This window comes from Diaphorina citri, unplaced genomic scaffold (assembly GCF_000475195.1).
Source record: "Diaphorina citri unplaced genomic scaffold, Diaci psyllid genome assembly version 1.1 scaffold289, whole genome shotgun sequence".
In the NCBI taxonomy this organism is placed as follows: domain Eukaryota; kingdom Metazoa; phylum Arthropoda; class Insecta; order Hemiptera; family Psyllidae; genus Diaphorina; species Diaphorina citri.
This window is the reverse complement of record NW_007377725.1, coordinates 226,748-244,643: the sequence shown is the minus strand read 5'-3', so window position 1 is coordinate 244,643 and position 17,896 is coordinate 226,748. Positions and strand designations below refer to the sequence as shown.

At 36.2% G+C, this 17,896-nt stretch overlaps 2 protein-coding genes across 8 annotated transcripts; one reads left to right on the top strand and one right to left on the bottom strand.

Annotated features, from left to right (window-relative positions):
- Positions 1-224: 224 nt before the first annotated feature.
- On the bottom strand, positions 225-17,583 carry LOC103507117. 7 transcript variants are annotated; one of them, XM_026822061.1, is made up of 7 exons: positions 17,495-17,583; positions 10,064-10,193; positions 3,947-4,499; positions 3,699-3,794; positions 2,947-3,480; positions 2,379-2,516; positions 228-421 (listed from the first exon to the last, which is right to left on the bottom strand). In XM_026822061.1, exons 2-7 carry the CDS (start codon positions 10,169-10,171, stop codon positions 243-245), a joined length of 1,608 nt encoding a protein of 535 aa, XP_026677862.1. In that variant the 5' UTR covers positions 10,172-10,193; positions 17,495-17,583; the 3' UTR covers positions 228-242. The 7 variants fall into 7 exon arrangements, with proteins under 7 accessions (XP_026677866.1, XP_026677862.1, XP_026677865.1 ...); XM_026822064.1 differs by lacking the exon at positions 17,495-17,583 and adding an exon at positions 17,407-17,475 and having other exon boundaries at positions 3,699-3,785; positions 3,938-4,499; XM_026822059.1 differs by lacking the exon at positions 17,495-17,583 and adding an exon at positions 17,407-17,475.
- On the top strand, positions 11,071-14,490 carry LOC103507116. The gene is made up of 3 exons (XM_026822053.1): positions 11,071-11,168; positions 12,310-12,828; positions 14,312-14,490. Exons 2-3 carry the CDS (start codon positions 12,345-12,347, stop codon positions 14,488-14,490), a joined length of 663 nt encoding a protein of 220 aa, XP_026677854.1. The 5' UTR covers positions 11,071-11,168; positions 12,310-12,344.
- Positions 17,584-17,896: the final 313 nt, after the last annotated feature.

Sequence of the window (17,896 nt, the reverse complement as noted above, 5' to 3'; positions counted from 1 at the left end):
GCTTATACAAATCTCTAAAGAGGCTGAATACAATAACTACTACTCAGTCTGCTCAATCTATGTATGTACTATGTACTATGTATCTACATACTATGCTGGTACTATCATATAACAACTTGTTTCCGAGGTCTACCTCTATAACCGCATGATGAAAAGTATTCAATTTTTACTCGAAAATGTCGGGTTTGATTCCCGGTTGGGGGCGGAAATTTTCTGTTCCTTACCCATTAGATAATATTGAACTAAAAGAATTTGATTCTTACCCTCGAAGATCTTATAGGATCTTTCTGCTGATTCTTGTGACGTTTGATTTTCTGATCTATGCACATGATGTCTCTCTTTATTGCACTTAGTCTTTCTTTCTCGCACTTGAGAGCATTTTCCAGCTTGGCTTTTCTTTCTATCTGAGCAGTTAATATATCTGAAAGCACAAGTATAATGTGGTTCATACCCGGGACTTACCGAATTCTGATTGGCTGCAATGCTAAAATTGTGTGAACTATGAAATGTGAATGGATCTCGTTCTTATAATATAAAGATTCTCATGTTACCTAATACCTATGTACCTACATTATTACTCGTACCTACTTGCTGCATTTTCCATGATTCCACAATAGAACAGTTGTGCTTACTTGGGTGATGTTTCAAAGTCATAGAGCAGGAAAATGAGGATAACGCGCTTGCTTGCCATGCAGAAGGTCCCGGGTTCGAATCCCACCATCGACAAAAAATTGTACTCGTTTTTCGATTACAAATATTTCAACGGGTTACTTTCTGGTGTTCTCGTGTTGACCCAGCACCTAAATGGGAAGTATTGTGTCTCTTCTCGCCCATCTGATGAGAGGCATACTACGACACAGACCACAAGCGTCTAATGTAGCAGTAGTTTCATCGCTACGAAACAAAAACGGCGGTGAAACACTCACCTTTTTTTTAAGTAGAGCACACACACACACACACACACACACACACACACACACACACACACACACACACACACACACACACACACACACACACACACACACACACACACACACACACACACACACACACACACACACACACACACACACACACACACACACACACACACACACACACACACACACACACACACACACACACACACACACACACACACACACACACACACACACACACACACACACACACACACACACACACACACACACACACACACACACACACACACACACACACACACACACACACACGTAATTTTATTTCTCCCCAGAAAAGGTTTGTTAATTTAAGAGAAGAATCTATAACAACGTAGGTCTTATCGTCCCGAAATCGAAGTGAGAACCAGGCCAGGATAGTAGAAAGTCAGCCCTTCCGAGAACAAACCTTATCTATTCAATTAAATCCATGCATTATCTAAGTTAATTGTTGATTGCTTCTTTGTGTACGCCTTGTACAAATCTTATGAGTGTAGCCTCTATGTTTAGAAATTTGACATATCTAGGTGTTCTAGAACTTTGTGTCCGTCTTGTACAAATCTTATGAGTGTAGCCTCTATGTTTAGAAATTTGACATTACCTTACCTACACTTCAGAGTTGAGAAAAAATACTTCTCTTTCTCTATACGTTGCTTCCCGTTCAAAACAATGTATAGTAGTAAATAAATATGTATGTATTGCATTTTCCAATTCCAATCTCTACACCTACACAGTACACAGGTGCTCGAGTAATAATAATAATAGCATGGAGCCTATTTATAGAATTTTCAAAATGCAATCAACAGACTTGAGAGAAATAAAGTTATTCCTCTATGATATGATATAATCATCATAAATTCTTCAAACAAACCATGAGAACAAGAATTTTACAATTTTTTTCTTTCAAATCTATGGAACTTCCATTCTTATTTGGGGTGAATTTCTTTTATATTTGTAATGTTCAACAGTCCCTTCAAGCTTTGATTAAAGTTGATAGAACAGGCCCTAACCTAAAAAAGTGAAAAGCAAATTTGGAAAAATAAACAAATAATGATTTTTCATTTTTTTTTCTTCTGATTTCAAAAATGTGAGTTTTTTATTTTATGTCTCTCAGTTTTTTTATATTAATTCTCCTAGAAATAGGCATTAATCTCATAGAAATAGGCTATTACAATATCCTTTCTGTTATTTTCATTTAGTTTGACAGTTTCTAGTTTGTCCGTCTGTTTTACCATAACTCTCGAGCGGTTTGTCAGATTTTGACAAAATTTGGCAAAAATGTTCAATGCATAACGGAACACTAAATTTTTGACCCAATCAGTGGGACCTGATCTTATGAAAACTGGCGGTTTTACTAGTGCTCCGCCACGGTTTAGAATATTTTAGTTTAAAAAAGCAGGTAAAACGATGACTTACTTTTAGTCGCGGCTGATATTGTCTCAGAATTATCTATAACTGTTTGAGGTTCGGGAGATTGACTTAGGTTGGCGCCGATACTAATATGTAGCTGAGCTTGTACACCGTCTTTCAGAGAGTAAGTTGTATACGTGACACCTAGAATATAGAGAGAACTGTAACTGCCGAGGTCTTATCGTCCCGAAAGCGAAGAAAAACGGGATAGGAGAAAGCCAGCCGTTCCGAGAACGAACCTTATCGGTTTAGGATAAAATCAGCCCCAGGGGGGAATCGAATCCACGAACAGCTAATATCGGACGTGAAAATAAATGGGAAAAACCCCTAGAACCCAACCTTTCTAGAATAGAAAGATTCAGGGCAGATCTCATGAGATGTGCATATCCCAATGTTACAGATCAGCTATAAGACGAGTTTTCTCATGATTAGGAAGAAAAATAAACGTTCACTATGGCCAGCACATTGAATGCAACAGATCCTGATCTGATGGATCACACAGGTTGAGCACATCCGACACAACACTCAGCCTCTTTAGAAAATATATCAATGATATGAACTCAAATATACTTACCAGGGCCGGAGCTAGGAGGAGAACTAGGGGGTCGGAGAGACAAGGTGACTTTGGTCTGAGGTCTGGCAGGATCATCACTGAGGCCATAATGTGGTAGAGGTTCTAGCGAGAGAGATGTGCGATGACCTCCTGTGTTCACATCTACTGCCAGGGGAGGAAATAGAGGAGAGGAAGCAGAGAGTGGGGTACATGGTGCAGAGTATGACAGAACACTCACACTCGTCATATCATTGCCTGATGACGATGGTACACTTAGACGAAACTTGTTACTAGGGACTGAATGGTTGCTAGGAAACAAAGACTGGTTGCTCGGTGATACAGATTGGTTGCTAGGTAACACAGTTTGGTTGCTAGGTGACGCCATTTGGTTGCTAGGCAACGGTTGAGGAAAGAGATCTAACTTGAGAGTGCCTCTGTTGGTCGTTTGCTGTTTAGAAGTGGCTGTGCTGTCAGGGGTTGACTGTTTGGTTTGTGATACTGGTACTGTACAAGTGGGTTGAAAATTCCAGTGAGTGTTGCTAGAAATTTGACGATCTGAAATCAAACACATGATCCATACAGTACGATGCACCAATGTGGGTAGTTAGGGAGATCTCCCAAGATTTTTACATATTAAGGAGGTCTCTGTATTTTCGTATTTTTAATTATTATTATTTTAAAGAACAAATAAAACTATTTTCATTAGCTTTATTTTAATCCACAAATGTCTTGTTAAAAACAAAGTATCAGAGGTATTCAGTCTTCCAACTTACCTAGAACATGTGAGGCGTGTCCTTTGCTATGATGCTTCTGTCTGGTTTTTCTATTCTCATGACTTGTATCATCAGTATCCACAAGTCCTAGCATATGTTGTGCTTCACTTAACTTTTTCTGATCAGCACTACTCATATTGTTAGTAATATCATCCAGTTCACTAATTTTCTTATATTTCTCCTTCACTATCTTTTCATCCAACTTGTTATATTGATTATATCATCAGTATCCACAAGTCCTAGCATATGTTGTGCTTCACTTAACTTTTTCTGATCAGCACTACTCATATTGTTAGTAATATCATCTAGTTCACTAATTTTCTTATATTTCTCCTTCACTACCTTCTCACCCAACTTATTATATTGATTGCCACGATGATCAATCTTTATTTCGGAGAAAGTTTTGTTTGAGCTGTGCCGATGCATTTCATTTGTATCCAGTGTTGTCACATCTCCCCCAGATATAGTTGCATGTTTGTAATCGGAGCCATGCTTGCTAGATATCTTGTAACCTTTCTTGCCATGTTTAGGTGGTAGGCCCAGTTTCTTGCTTGGTTTGCTGCTATGCTTGACATTTGCAGAACCATCGTTTGAAGCGCAAGATGTTTTTCTGCGTGAACATTGAGGACTGTCTGAGCCACGTCTGGGATAGCCACGCTCCAAATATACCTGACTCTCATCAGGCGGTAGAGGGGAGGGGGAGGCCATCTTATCCACTAAACCTTGCGGGAAGCAATGCCTAAGATATCGTGTGTTCTCCTCCTCCAACTCATGCTCACACGAATCCTTGTTATGAGCGTTCTAGAACACACAACAATCATAGTAGAATAATTAAGGAAAATGTATAACAGCAATGCGTGAGATATTCTCCAACTCATGCTCACACGAATCCTTGTTATGAGCGTTCTAGAACACACAACAATCATAGTAGGTACATATGTAGAATGATTAAGGAAAATGTATAACAGCAATGCGTGAATGTATAACGTATGCAAGATATTACCCAGAGCAAGAGGTTCTACTTTCTGTTCCTTCTAGTATTAAATTAATATGAGTACAAAAAGAGGATATACTTGGAGACGGATGCAGTTGTATTTCATCAGATTTCTGACGTCACAACATGGTGTGATCAAATGAGTTTTATATTCACAGAGACCGTATACGACGGGATGTTTAAACTAGGGACCTCGAAACGTGTTTTGGCACTAAAAACTGGCTATCGAAAATTTCAGCCGACTAGCTACATGAAGCGCTTTCGCATTATTTCAAGGCTTCATAACTTTATATCCACGCCTATCCGAGAACGGAAAAATGTTGAATATTTTCGTTCCAGTCGGGATTCGAACCCAGCACTCCAGGTTCCAGGAGGGGGAGGGGAATCTTGTCTATTATAAAATCATCTTCTACCAAGTACTTATACAACCATTCTCATGTTTAACTAATACCTATGTACATTATTACTCGTACTTATATACTCGCTGCATTTCCCATGATTCCACAATAGAACAGTTGCGCTTACTTGGGTGATGTTTCAACGTCATAGAGCAGAAAAAATGAGGACCAACGGAATTTTTCTTTTTCTCCTACGACTTCTAGATCCCGAGATAAATCGATTTAAAAAATACCGGTAAATCGTGACGGCATACGCTCCCGTAGGTGATGACGTCACATCAAATGTCCCGAGTAAGGCTCCCTCGCAGGCAACACATTAATGTGCTTGTGCGCATACGTTTCTGCTCCTCCCGCAAGCGTGCTTGCATACTGGCGCTACCTAGCGAGGCAACTGCCTGAAGTCTGACGTCACACATCTTTGAACTCTTTTATTAGAACGGAAAATGAAATTTGAATTTTCGACCTTTACAGTTATTTTTTCGGAGTTTTGACCTCAGATTTGGATTTTTCAATACTTTTTACGTAGGAATCGACCATTTATTTATAATTTTTACCCATTTGCAACTGCTCCATTTTCGTTATTCATATGATTTCTAAATTTCTACTTTCTTTTAACATTTAAGAATTGAAATTTTATATGTTCAGTGTATTTTTTTTTAAGGAAATATTTCGTGAAAAATCTTTTTATTGCTATATTCTTATAATTATAATTACCTACCTTGGCTGATAGTGAACGGCTTAGTTTTTTATTGAACTTCCTAAAAGACATTTTTACAAAACGAAAAGAAATACACAAAAATCAATTATCTATCACAATTAGCCTATATTAGAATGTCTTTATCTTCTAATGTAAAGATCATATTCATTATTATAATCAATACACTAGCACTGGCATTGAAGAACAACAAATAACACCAAAAACAACACTAACGAATAAAGTATAGGTACCTACATTCATTACAGACAGTTGCTCGTAATGCTCGTATCACTAGAACCCGATTCATACACAATACAGTGAGCGTTTCACAACCCGAGTACCCAAGTCATTGTCTGTATAACATTGCTGCTATATGTATACGTATATTAGAATAATAAGGTTAGTAGAGGTAGTAATTTTAGGCAGATCCACAGCTTATAGTTTGCATGACAAGTTTATGGTTTGAATTTGAACAAGCAGGTAAATTGTTAAGAGAGGAAAGAGTTAGGTTGAGAACGTCTATGTTGTAGACTAGTTACACAGGTCTTGGGAATACTAATGAATCCTGGAAATATAGTAATATACTGCACACAACATCAGCTGGGGCTTAGCATTGTTCATACTGATTACTGACAATACGAATCCGTGAACACACAACAATCATAGTAGAATGATTAAGGAAAATGTATAACAGCAATGCGTGAATGTATAACGTATGCAAGATATTACCCAGAGCAAGAGGTTCTACTCTCTATTCCTTCTAGTATTAAATATGAGTACAAAAAGAGGATACTTGGAGACGGATGCAGTTGTATTTCATCAGATTTCTGACGTCACAACATGGTGTGATCAAATGAGTTTTATATTCACAGAGACCGTATACGAGGGGATGTTTAAACTAGGGACCTCGAAACGTGTTTTGGCACTAAAAACTGGCTATCGAAAATTTCAGCCGATTAGCTACATGAAGCGCTTTCGCATTATTTCAAGGCTGCATAACTTTATATCCACGCCTATCCGAGAACGGAAAAATGTTGAAAATTTTCGTTCCAGTCGGGATTCGAACCCAGCACTCCAGGTTCCAGGAGGGGGAGGGGAATCTTGTCTATTATAAAATCATCTTCTACCAAGTACTTATACAACCATTCTCATGTTTAACTAATACCTATGTACATTATTACTCGTACTTATATACTCGCTGCATTTCCCATGATTCCACAATAGAACAGTTGCGCTTACTTGGGTGATGTTTCAACATATTATAATTATTATCCCTCCTCCTACTTATTTCCAAGGTTGAATTAGCCAGCCTACTATATCGTGGAAGGTAATGCGTCTGCCTTGTAAGCGCTAGGTCGCGGGTTCGATTCCCGCTCGGGACGGATTTTATCCGAAACAGATAAGGTTCGTTGTCAGAACGGCTGGTTTTAGACTATATCCCGTCTTCCTTCTCTCTTCGCTTTCGAAACGGTACTAGGTACAGCAATTTTCTCTTCGATCGCTTTCAAAACAATTTTTTCTTTTCGATAGATATAATAATTTAATAGATATGCACATTTCATTACATCGAAATTCGAACAATATTCCAACATACAGAACAAGAAAAAAGAGAGAGAGAGAGAGAGAGAGAGGGAGGGAGGGAGCGAGGGAGATATTCTATAAATATCTTGGTGTCGTGGGAGTGAGAGTGAGATGTCTCACTTCTTGTTCGTCGTCTCCCTCCTCTCTCTCTCTCTCTCTTTCTCTCTCTCTCTCTTTCTACCGACTTGAAGAGTATTGTATGAATACCTACTCGATTCATAATACCTATGATGAACTTCATTATTCAGATAATTTCCCACACTTCGGTAGCTACCTTCCCATCCACATATGTAACACACAACCACATAGATGTCATGCTTTCGTATAAATACACTAAAAAAAAAAAAAACAAAAACAAAAACACACTGTTGAAATTTATTCATCATCATGGGCAAAGGGTATACCTAAAAAACTGATTACACAAAATTCAACTGATTACGATTCCTGTACTAGTACTAGTGAAAAATGGTACGACTTTTCCGAAATTTTCTTTCACCAAACGATGTAAACCGCTGTTTTGCATATTGCCTGGAGGTCAGTCAGCTAATTTTCGCACTCCTTATGGCCAATCAGTTGAATTTTGTGTAATCAGTTTTTTAGGTATACCCTGGGCAAACGTTATCTGTCCATTGCTGGACAAAAGTCTCTTCTTCCTTCCTCCATTAAATTCTATCCTGTGCTTTAAACACCCAGTTACCAAATGGTCTACCTACACGTATGCTCCTATCTCTATTGTTACTCAATTGGAGTAGCTACGTAAAGGTCGCGGGTTCGATTCCGCTTCGGAAGCGAACTTTATCCCGAAACATAAGGTTCGTTTTCGTAACGGCTGGCTTTCTCCTATCCTGTCTTCCTTCTCTCTTCCATGTCAAGACGATAAGACCTCTGTTGTTAGTTATTCAATTGTCCAAGACTGCGTCGTGTGTACCTACCTATAATGTGATAGCCACTTTGTCATGGAGTCATGAAGGTTGTTAAATTTACGTTAGATATCACCACGGTTCTCTTGAAAAGAATTCCCAGCTCCCTATGGGAATACAATGTAGCTTGTAAGTAACTATTTGAACATTACACTGTTCAAGTACTACAGCTGCATTCTTTCTAATACAGTGCGTTTCATTATACGTGGGACACACCAAGTAAGGTAATTTATTTATAGTTCAATATACAATTGAACCACTAGAATTTATTTACCTACTTAAAAGTATTTAGGTCAAAAATGACCAGAACTCCAAAAAAGGATATTGAATTTCTTGAAGGGTTTCAGTAGTCATTATGCATGTCTCTCCTTCCTTCCTCCATTGAATTCTATCCTGTGCTTTCATCATCCATGCTTCACAATTGGTGATTCTCATGATTTTTTTTTACTTTCCCGCGCACACTTTGGGGACGAATTTCTTAGAGAAGAAATACTTTTTTGAAAAAAAATCTTTTCGGATTATTTATTATTTTTGACAATCTTTACGAAAAAAATACATTTGGACAGTTATATTTTTCATGAGAATCATCAATTCACTATAGGTAAGTAATGTATGCTAGAATTTATTTACCTACTTAAAAGTATTTAGGTCAAAAATGACCAGAACTCCAAAAAAGGATATTGAATTTCTTGAAGGGTTTCAGCAGTCATTATGTATGTCTCTTCTTCCTTCTCCATTGAATTCTATCCTGTGCTTTCATCATCCATGCTTCACAATTCACTATAGGTAAGTAATGTATCCATGATTTGATTTCTTTGTAATAATCTATTACAAGTATCAGTTACATATATCACCCTAAATATTCATTCATTCAGATTGTAAATATACATATAGTTGCACTAGATATCTAATATATTAATTAATTGAGAATGTTTATTCAAGAATGTTAAGGGATACCTACACATAACTTGAGCAAAATTATTACTTTGACTTTATTACAGATTTGGCTTGATTCCAGTAGGATTTTTTCTTCTCCCATAGGATGTTTCTAAAGCAGTTGACCTCACATTCGCCACTCACTATGTTCAAAAGTTCAAAACTATAAAGCTGCTCAAACTATAGTCTTTGAATGTTAAGGGATACCTACACATAACTTGAGCAAAATTATTACTTTGACTTTATTACAGATTTGGCTTGATTCCAGTAGGATTTTTTTCTTCTCCCATAGGATGTTTCTAAAGCAGTTGACCTCACATTCGCCACTCACTATGTTCAAAACTATAAAGCTGCTCAAACTATAGTCTTAGGTCATTGTTATATTCAATTTGTAATGAAACAACAAGTTGAATTGGACTAGAAATCTTTACAGCAAGTAGGTATGGCTGATGAAAGAGATATTTTCTCTATTTTGTCATCACCTTTTGGCTATAGCTAAAGCCGCTACAACAACAACATAGTAAGTAGGTATAAGCCTTTCTTTTTCTTCATTGTACTGTGCATTGATGGTGGCATGATTCAAACCTTGAAGATAGAATACATAGAATAGATTGGGGAATGTGTTATAAATTACTGTGCATTGATGGTGGCATGATTCAAACCTTGAAGATAGAATACATAGAATAGATTGGGAAATATGTTATTGTACTGTGCATTGATGGTGGCATGATTCAAACCTTGAAGATAGAATACATAGAATAGATTGGGAAATATGTTATAAAAGAAGAAGAAGAAGAAGTCAGGATGAGAGTTCAGTAGGTAAAAGTGGTAAGTATTACCTGAATAATACACTGGCTGACAATATGATCAGGTACTTGTGGAAATTTTTGCTTCAGCTCATGAAACAATTGCATGATTTCAATATTGCTGCAGGGACAGCCAGCCATTGTTCTTACTCATTCTCTTCATCTGAGGGATAAAAAAAAAAACATTGTTGAAACAGATATAAGACCTACTTCTCTCAAGAGTGTTTGACCCTAAAAGTAAAATAAAAATAATCAGGTAGGTAGGTATAGAAAAAAGTACCTACCCTAAAAAATGATAAAAATAATTAGGGCCTACTATGGTACCTCTACAATGTTTTTCATGTATTAAAGATCTTCAATTTTCACCTATTTATTTTTGTATCCCTACAGACCACAAAAAATAGTAACCTACCATTAAACCTGGCCAGTGTTCTGTACTCCCCCAAAGGTCACTTTTTACTCCATGTAAGTACTTATTAAAAAACAACTACATATTTTGAAATAGGGTATTTGTCAAAATCTTTTTCTGTGCATGGACTACAAAGATTGGGGAGTGCAGAGGTGTTATTGGAACAATATATCACAGGTCCCTGAACCTTGCACTTTACATTTCACACTTCTAAAATTCTTCTGCAATACCTATACCTATATGACATTATACATTGCACAACTGTTATGATTGTTGCTGTTTTTATTTATTATTATTTCAAGAGCTGAGTTGTAAAGTAAAGGTGTATTTTACAAGGTGAAACAAAACTGGATCATAATGGCCGACTGAGACTCTTTTTCATCTTCAATGCCCTGGCTGCCAAGCTTGATCATGTTTACCCACAATGTTTCCATTTACTTAAAATCCCTCATCTAGTTCTAAATATCTTCATATCCTCCCTTAATTCCTGTTATATACCTCACACAACTCGAAAATCCCGGAGAAAGAACAAAATCCCCTACGTTATGATACAACCAAAATACGACCATACATCCGGCAATGCTGGAGTTAAAGAGGAAAATTTCCCGGGAAAGATTTAAAAAAAAACCAGTTTTTTTCTTTTTTGGAATTTTTGGTCAAACGTCAAAGAAGAAATCAGAAATTGGTATTGGATAAATTGAGGAGTATTTGGATAATTGCTTTATTTAAGTAGGTACCTATTTTAAAGTCTTTCTTTTTTTTCGTAGTTGTTCCATATCCTAAAATAAATAACTTAAAACTTAGTTTAACCACTGTATGTTGAATACACCACCAGTTTCCAATGAATCACTCAAATTAAACATTATGCATACCTAGTTTTCCTGTCTTCCTTCTCTCTTCCATGTCAAGACGATAAGACCTCTGTTGTTAGTTATTCAATTGTCCAAGACTGCGTCGTGTGTACCTATATGTGATAGCCACTTTGTCATGGAGTCATGAAAGTTGTTAAATTTACGTTAGATATCACCACAGTTCTTCTTTCCCTGTCGCGTATAATATCTCTCTGGTAGCGCGGTCAAACTTTCTTGACTTGGCGGGGCGGAGCGCTACCGCGCTCCTTAATACACCACCAGTTTCCAATGGATCACTCAAATTAAACATTATGCATAGTTGGTAACTGGATGCTGGATGGGTGACCCTCATTCAGACTGGATGTGGATGAGGTCCATGTAAGTAGCTGCTATGTAAACATCCATTGTGAGCACTCATCCGCAACAAGGACCATAGATCCTAGCCTAGACTATTGATCTTTTCACACAGTGTGTCCATAATAGGCTAGGGGCTGGATGGGTGACCCTCATTCAGACTGGATGTGGATGAGGTCCATGTAAGTAGCTGCTGTGTAAACCTCCATTGTGAGCACTCATCCACAACAAGGACCATAGATCCTAGCCTAGACTATTGACCTTTTCACACAGTGTGTCCATAATAGGCTAGGTTCAAGGTTTCCATTGTGGACACTTGAACGCCTACTTAGAATCAGGTTGTGTGTGTTTATGGACTAGATTACTAGGCTAAGCTTTATAAGTAGCTCACACCAAAGCTACAGTGTTTGTTTTGTACAGCTTGACATTGTAATGGTGGTTACATATGCAAGGTGAGCTAAAAAACAAAAACCTAGTCCAGTTGATAAATACAGTCACATAGCTATTTTTAAGTTCCAACCTAAAATGATGGAGAACAAATACATAATATGACAAATATCTAATAGCCCTAAAAAAGAAAAAAATCCCCCCAAGATTAACAGTACTTTCAGATTGTATCCATTTTTTGCAGTCATTGCCTAGTGAATTTATTATTATTGTTTCAGGCTCTACAATCACTCTCCTTAACTACCAGTGAAACATGTCTGTCAAGAAAAAGCAAGATGACAATATGAGTATAGGTTCAGACTATGAATCACCTCATGCATGTGAACTCTGTGAAGTATCATTCATGGATATTAATGAGAACTATGAAGATATTGTCCGATTCTTTATTCAGCATAATATTTTGAAAAATAAAATACAGTGTGAACAATGTTTGAACATGATACAGTTAAACCAGCGGGATCTGGTATTTCGTTGCAGTGGTGTGGACAAAGTATCCCAAAAGAAATGTTATTTCTTCAAATCAGCCAAGAAAAATACCATTCTAGAACACAGCACCATCCGTATAAAACCATTTTTCAACTTTGTAGCAGTCCTTCTGTTTTTGAAACCACCTAGAAATAAAATTTACAGGGAACACTTGAAGTTGAACAATGCTACATTTTCTATTTGGAGCAAACTATGCCGTGATATCCTAATCAGATGGAATGATCATCATTTTAAGAAAATTGGTGGCAAAGGTATGTATGTATAATATAGTGAACTAGCTGAATTCCGTCACTTCACTCCAGAATCCTGCTGGTTCATCCCGAGGCATGACCATATCCTAATCAGATGGAATGATCATCATTTTAAGAAAATTGGTGGCAAAGGTATGTATGTACTAATATAGTGAACTAGCTGAATTCCGTCACTTCACTCCAGAATGCTGCTGGTTCATCCCGAGGCATGACAAAACTTGTAGAAAATAATTAAAAATATGGTTGGGCTGCGTGCACCCTATTAGCTGCATAGTTATCAAACTAAAAACATAAACGAAACTCAAAATGTTGGTGTCGAGATATCCTAATCAGATGGAATGATCATCATTTTAAGAAAATTGGTGGCAAAGGTATGTATGTACTAATATAGTGAACTAGCTGAATTCCATCGCTTCACTCCAGAATCCTGCTAGTTCATCCCAAGGCATGGCCAAACTTGTAGAAAATAATAAAAAAAAATATAGTCGGGCTGTGCACACCCTATTAGCTGCATAGTTATCAAACTAAAAACATAAACGAAACTCAAAATGTTGATCCCGCAGTCTCTGCACTCTGTGTATTTCTTATTAAATGGCAGTTCTGCTCTACTTTGAGAGTTCTTTGACCTGCAGCTTTCAAAAAAAAAAAAAAAGAAAAAAAAAAGCGAGTTGAATTTACGTTCCTTTGATCTGTATGTCTATTAGCATTTAGCTTTCACAAAGCGAGCTCAACACAAGGTGAATTTGAAGGTTTTCTAGTTTCTATACGATTTTAGCGATCAAAAATTGATCATATCTCAGGATCGGTTTAGATTTTTGCAAAATCCTTTCTTATTGCACACCTAGACCATAAAAGAAATATTCCTACCCAATTTCAGCTTTCTAGGTGTTGTGGTTCTGGAGATAGAGCGATCAGTGTGTGAATATGAAATGTGAATGAGTGAATAGATCTTGCCTGCGTGCACCCTATTAGCTGCATAGTTATCAAACTAAAAACATAAACGAAACTCAAAATGTTGGTGTCGAGAGTGGAACATTTCTCTTCTGCAGTCTTTGCACTCTGTGTATTTCTTATTGAGATTTTAGCGATCAAAAATTGATCATATCTCAGGATTGGTTTAGATTTTTGCAAAGTCCTTTCTTATCGCACACCTAGACCATAAAAGAAATATTCCTACCAAATTTCAGCTTTCTAGGTGTTGTAGTTCTTGAGATAGAGCAATCAGTGTGTGAATATGAAATGTGAATGAGTGAATGGATCTTGATTTTATAATCTTGTATATTATAAGAACAAGATATAAGATAAGATCAAAGGCTACAGAAAAATGAACTGAGTTGGTAATGAAAAAACTGGCAGCTATTCTTGGTAGATCTTTTCTATCATTAAAATGTGGTTGCCTTTTGTATCTAGAGAGGTCAATGGGTACTTTATTTGTCCCAGAATACAACTGTACCCTAGCTATTTGTTATCTAATAATTTCCAGGTTATACAGTGGAAGTAGACATTAGCAATATCTGTGGAGGTTCATCTCTCATTCTGGGTGGTATATGTAGAGAGACAAAGGAAATATTTCTGCATCCTATCGAAAAGAAATTCAGCTCTATGAGTGTGACAAAAATAGTTGAAGTTGGTAATGAAAAAACTGGCAGCTATTCTGGGTAGATCTTTTCTATCATTAAAATGTGGTTGCCTTTTGTATCTAGAGAGGTCAATAAGTAGGTACTTATCTTATCTTCATGGCTAGAAAAACTAGCTTCCAAAGTTTGAACACTGACTCGAGTAATGATCACAACTGAGATCATGGATTAGGTATCTATCTCATCATGAGATTTTACAGACTAGGCTAGAAAAACTAGCTTCCAAAGTTTGAACACTGACTCGAGTAATGATCACAACTGAGATCATGGATTAGGTAGGTATCTATCTCATCAAGATGAGATTTTACAGACTAGACTAAATGGTGTAAATGCACAGCACGCCACATAGCTAACCCTACATTCAATAAATTTCAATTAAAATTTAAAAGCAAGTTTAAATAATATCGGACTATCAGCGAAGATGAAAAGATAAGTAAAATTCAGAAAGAAAAAGAGCAAAACCAAAAATCAAAAAATGTCAAGAATACATAGCTAACCCTACATTCAATAAATTTCAATTAAAATTTAAAAGCAAGTTTAAATAATATCGGACTATCAGCGAAGATGAAAAGATAGATAAGTAAAATTCAGAAAGAAAAAGAGCAAAAGTGTCAAAAATGGAAATGAAAAGTAAAAAGCAAAAAAGTTCTAACCTAAAACCTAAAATTTCAAAATGGATGGAGACTGGAGAGCAGTGTTGCCAGGATGGTCACATGGGACTACCGTACAATTTTTTCGTACGGTAATAGACAACCTCGATTTTCAAAAAGTCACCTATTTCTGTCGATTATTTGATAGAATGCTTCAAAAAATTACGAAATCAAAAAGGGTTCAACAACATTTCGCTCGGATCTCGACTTTCAGGAAACCGTCTGGCGAATTCAACGAACGAAGGAAGTTCTGAGTTTTTTCCTTGGTGGTTTTTCATTTATAGTGTTTTATAGCTAGTTTGTTCTTTATTTGTACTCGGTATGACAGTACACAGTACATGTCTGTTGTTTTTGATATCAGAATCTAACGGTTTGTCCGATTTAGATCGAATTTGACTTTCGAATAAGTACCCTTTGAACTTTGAACAATGAACACCTTAGTCAAATTTACTCATCAGAATTTAGACCCGTTAGATCTTTGAAGCCCTCAAAAGACTCCTTTAAACCTATTATCTGATAAAACTTCAGTGATGCAAATTTAGTTGGGCATATTTTATAGCAACCATAAGAAGAGCTTTTCACATTCCGATTCTCTGCCACTATTTAGCGCTGGCCACACAAACAGTATTGGAAGAAACAAAATTTTAAATAAAATCTACAAGCATCTAACTGAACTGAAGGCAGCAGTACCTACCTATTTACTTATGCCCAGTGGCCTAAATCACCAAAGTATGGAATAGTATTTACAATTCCATATTTCAATATGATTCGTCCAAATTCAAAATTCTGCTTTTCCATTGGCTATTACACTTGTAAGATACTTTTCCATACTTTGGTGATTTAGGGCACAGGTGTTCCATGATTTAAAAACATAAAAACCATTAGTTTTTACTTAGATAAACTTGAACTGACTTAGATACAATGAGGTATCCTTTCTGATATGAAAGTACCTGCAAATTGCTTTCAGGGACAGGCTCCAAAACCCTTCTTTTTTCTCTGCTAAGGCTCAAATGAAATTTTAAGCATTTCTATTGAAATCAGCGTGTTTCAAACTTCCTTTATCAGCGAAGAAAAAAAAAAGTGGTTGAGCCCCATTTGATATAGGTTTGAAATTCCCTCTCATGATACCAAAAATACATTTTCAAAAATTTGTTCATACAAGGTTGTTGATCTCAGCCATTGATATTTAAATAACAACAATCATGAGAATAATTATTCTGATTCTAATTTTCATCCCAAACCCTAAAAAATATCACAAGCTTGATACCTAAGATAAAATGGATAATTAGCTGGATAATGTAATTTCAAAATCAGGCTGGCAAGAAATGACTTCTGTTTATAGTATTATTCTCTGAAAAGGCAATGGTCAGTTATTAACATCATTCTTGGTCTTGCAGTTGAGGAAAACCTCACTGTACTATTGCAAACCATTATACATATTAATCATGTAGGTAGGTACCTAAATGTCTATCTGTCTGATTCACAACATTGTGTTGTAATAGATGTACTTAACTAATATTAAGTTTGTACTTCAACAGCATCTGTTTTGATTTTTTCATCATCAAATTTCCATTCTATTGTATTCACTTCAACACTTGAATTAAATGTATCATTTATATTGAACATACATTCCAACTCATTATTGATCTCACAAACATTTGATTCATTTAAACTCAGTGCTGGCCTCAGGCTGTTTATAGTATTATTCTCTGAAAAGGCAATGGTCAGTTATTAAAATCATTCTTGGTCTTGTAGTTGAGGAAAACCTCCCTGTACTATTGCAAACCATTATACATATTAATCATGTAGGTAGGTACCTAAATGTCTGTCTGATTCACAACATTGTGTTGTAATAGATGTACTTAACTAATATTAAGTTTGTACTTCAACAGCATCTGTTTTGATTTTTTCATCATCAAATTTCCATTCTATTGTATTCACTTCAACACTTGAATTAAATGTATCATTTATATTGAACATACATTCCAACTCATTATTGATCTCACAAACATTTGACTCATTTAAACTCAGTGCTGGCCTCAATAGCTCTGGTAGCATTACAGAACATTTCTTTGTTTGTTTGAAGAAAGCATGTTGCAATAGATTACATGCTAATGGTCTTTTATCAACATCTCTTGATAAACATAGTTCAACGATTGAATGGAAGCTGTCACTGAATCTGCAAAATAAACAGAAACAAAATTTTAAATAAAATCTACAAGCATCTAACTGAACTGAAGGCAGCAGTACCTACCTATTTACTTATGCTAGTAGATAGTAATAGTACTTACCTACCTATCAAAGAGAAATAATAATGAAATGTTTTTTTTTTTTTTTGTAATTAGAATGTAGGTAAATTGAATTTTCTCTTGTAGGTACCTAAAACACCATAATATATCGTCTTCCTTTTTCTCCTTCTTTGTTATTTATTGTTAATTTGGATTCGAACTAATTTGGAAAACACTTGGGTAAATGTAGACACAAATAAACATAGTTCAACGATTGAATGGAAGCTGTCACTGAATCTGCAAAATAAACAGAAACAAAATTTTAAATAAAATCTACAAGCATCTGACTGAACTGAAGGCAGCAGTACCTACCTATTTATTTAGGCCCAGGTGTTCCATAATTTAAAAACCATTAGTTTTTACTCAGATAAGCTTGAACTGACTTAGATACAATGAGGTATCCTATTCTGACATGAAAGTACCTGTGAATTGCTTTCAGGGACAGGCTCCAAAACCCTTCTTTTTTCTCTGCTAAGGCTTTAAGAATCAGACT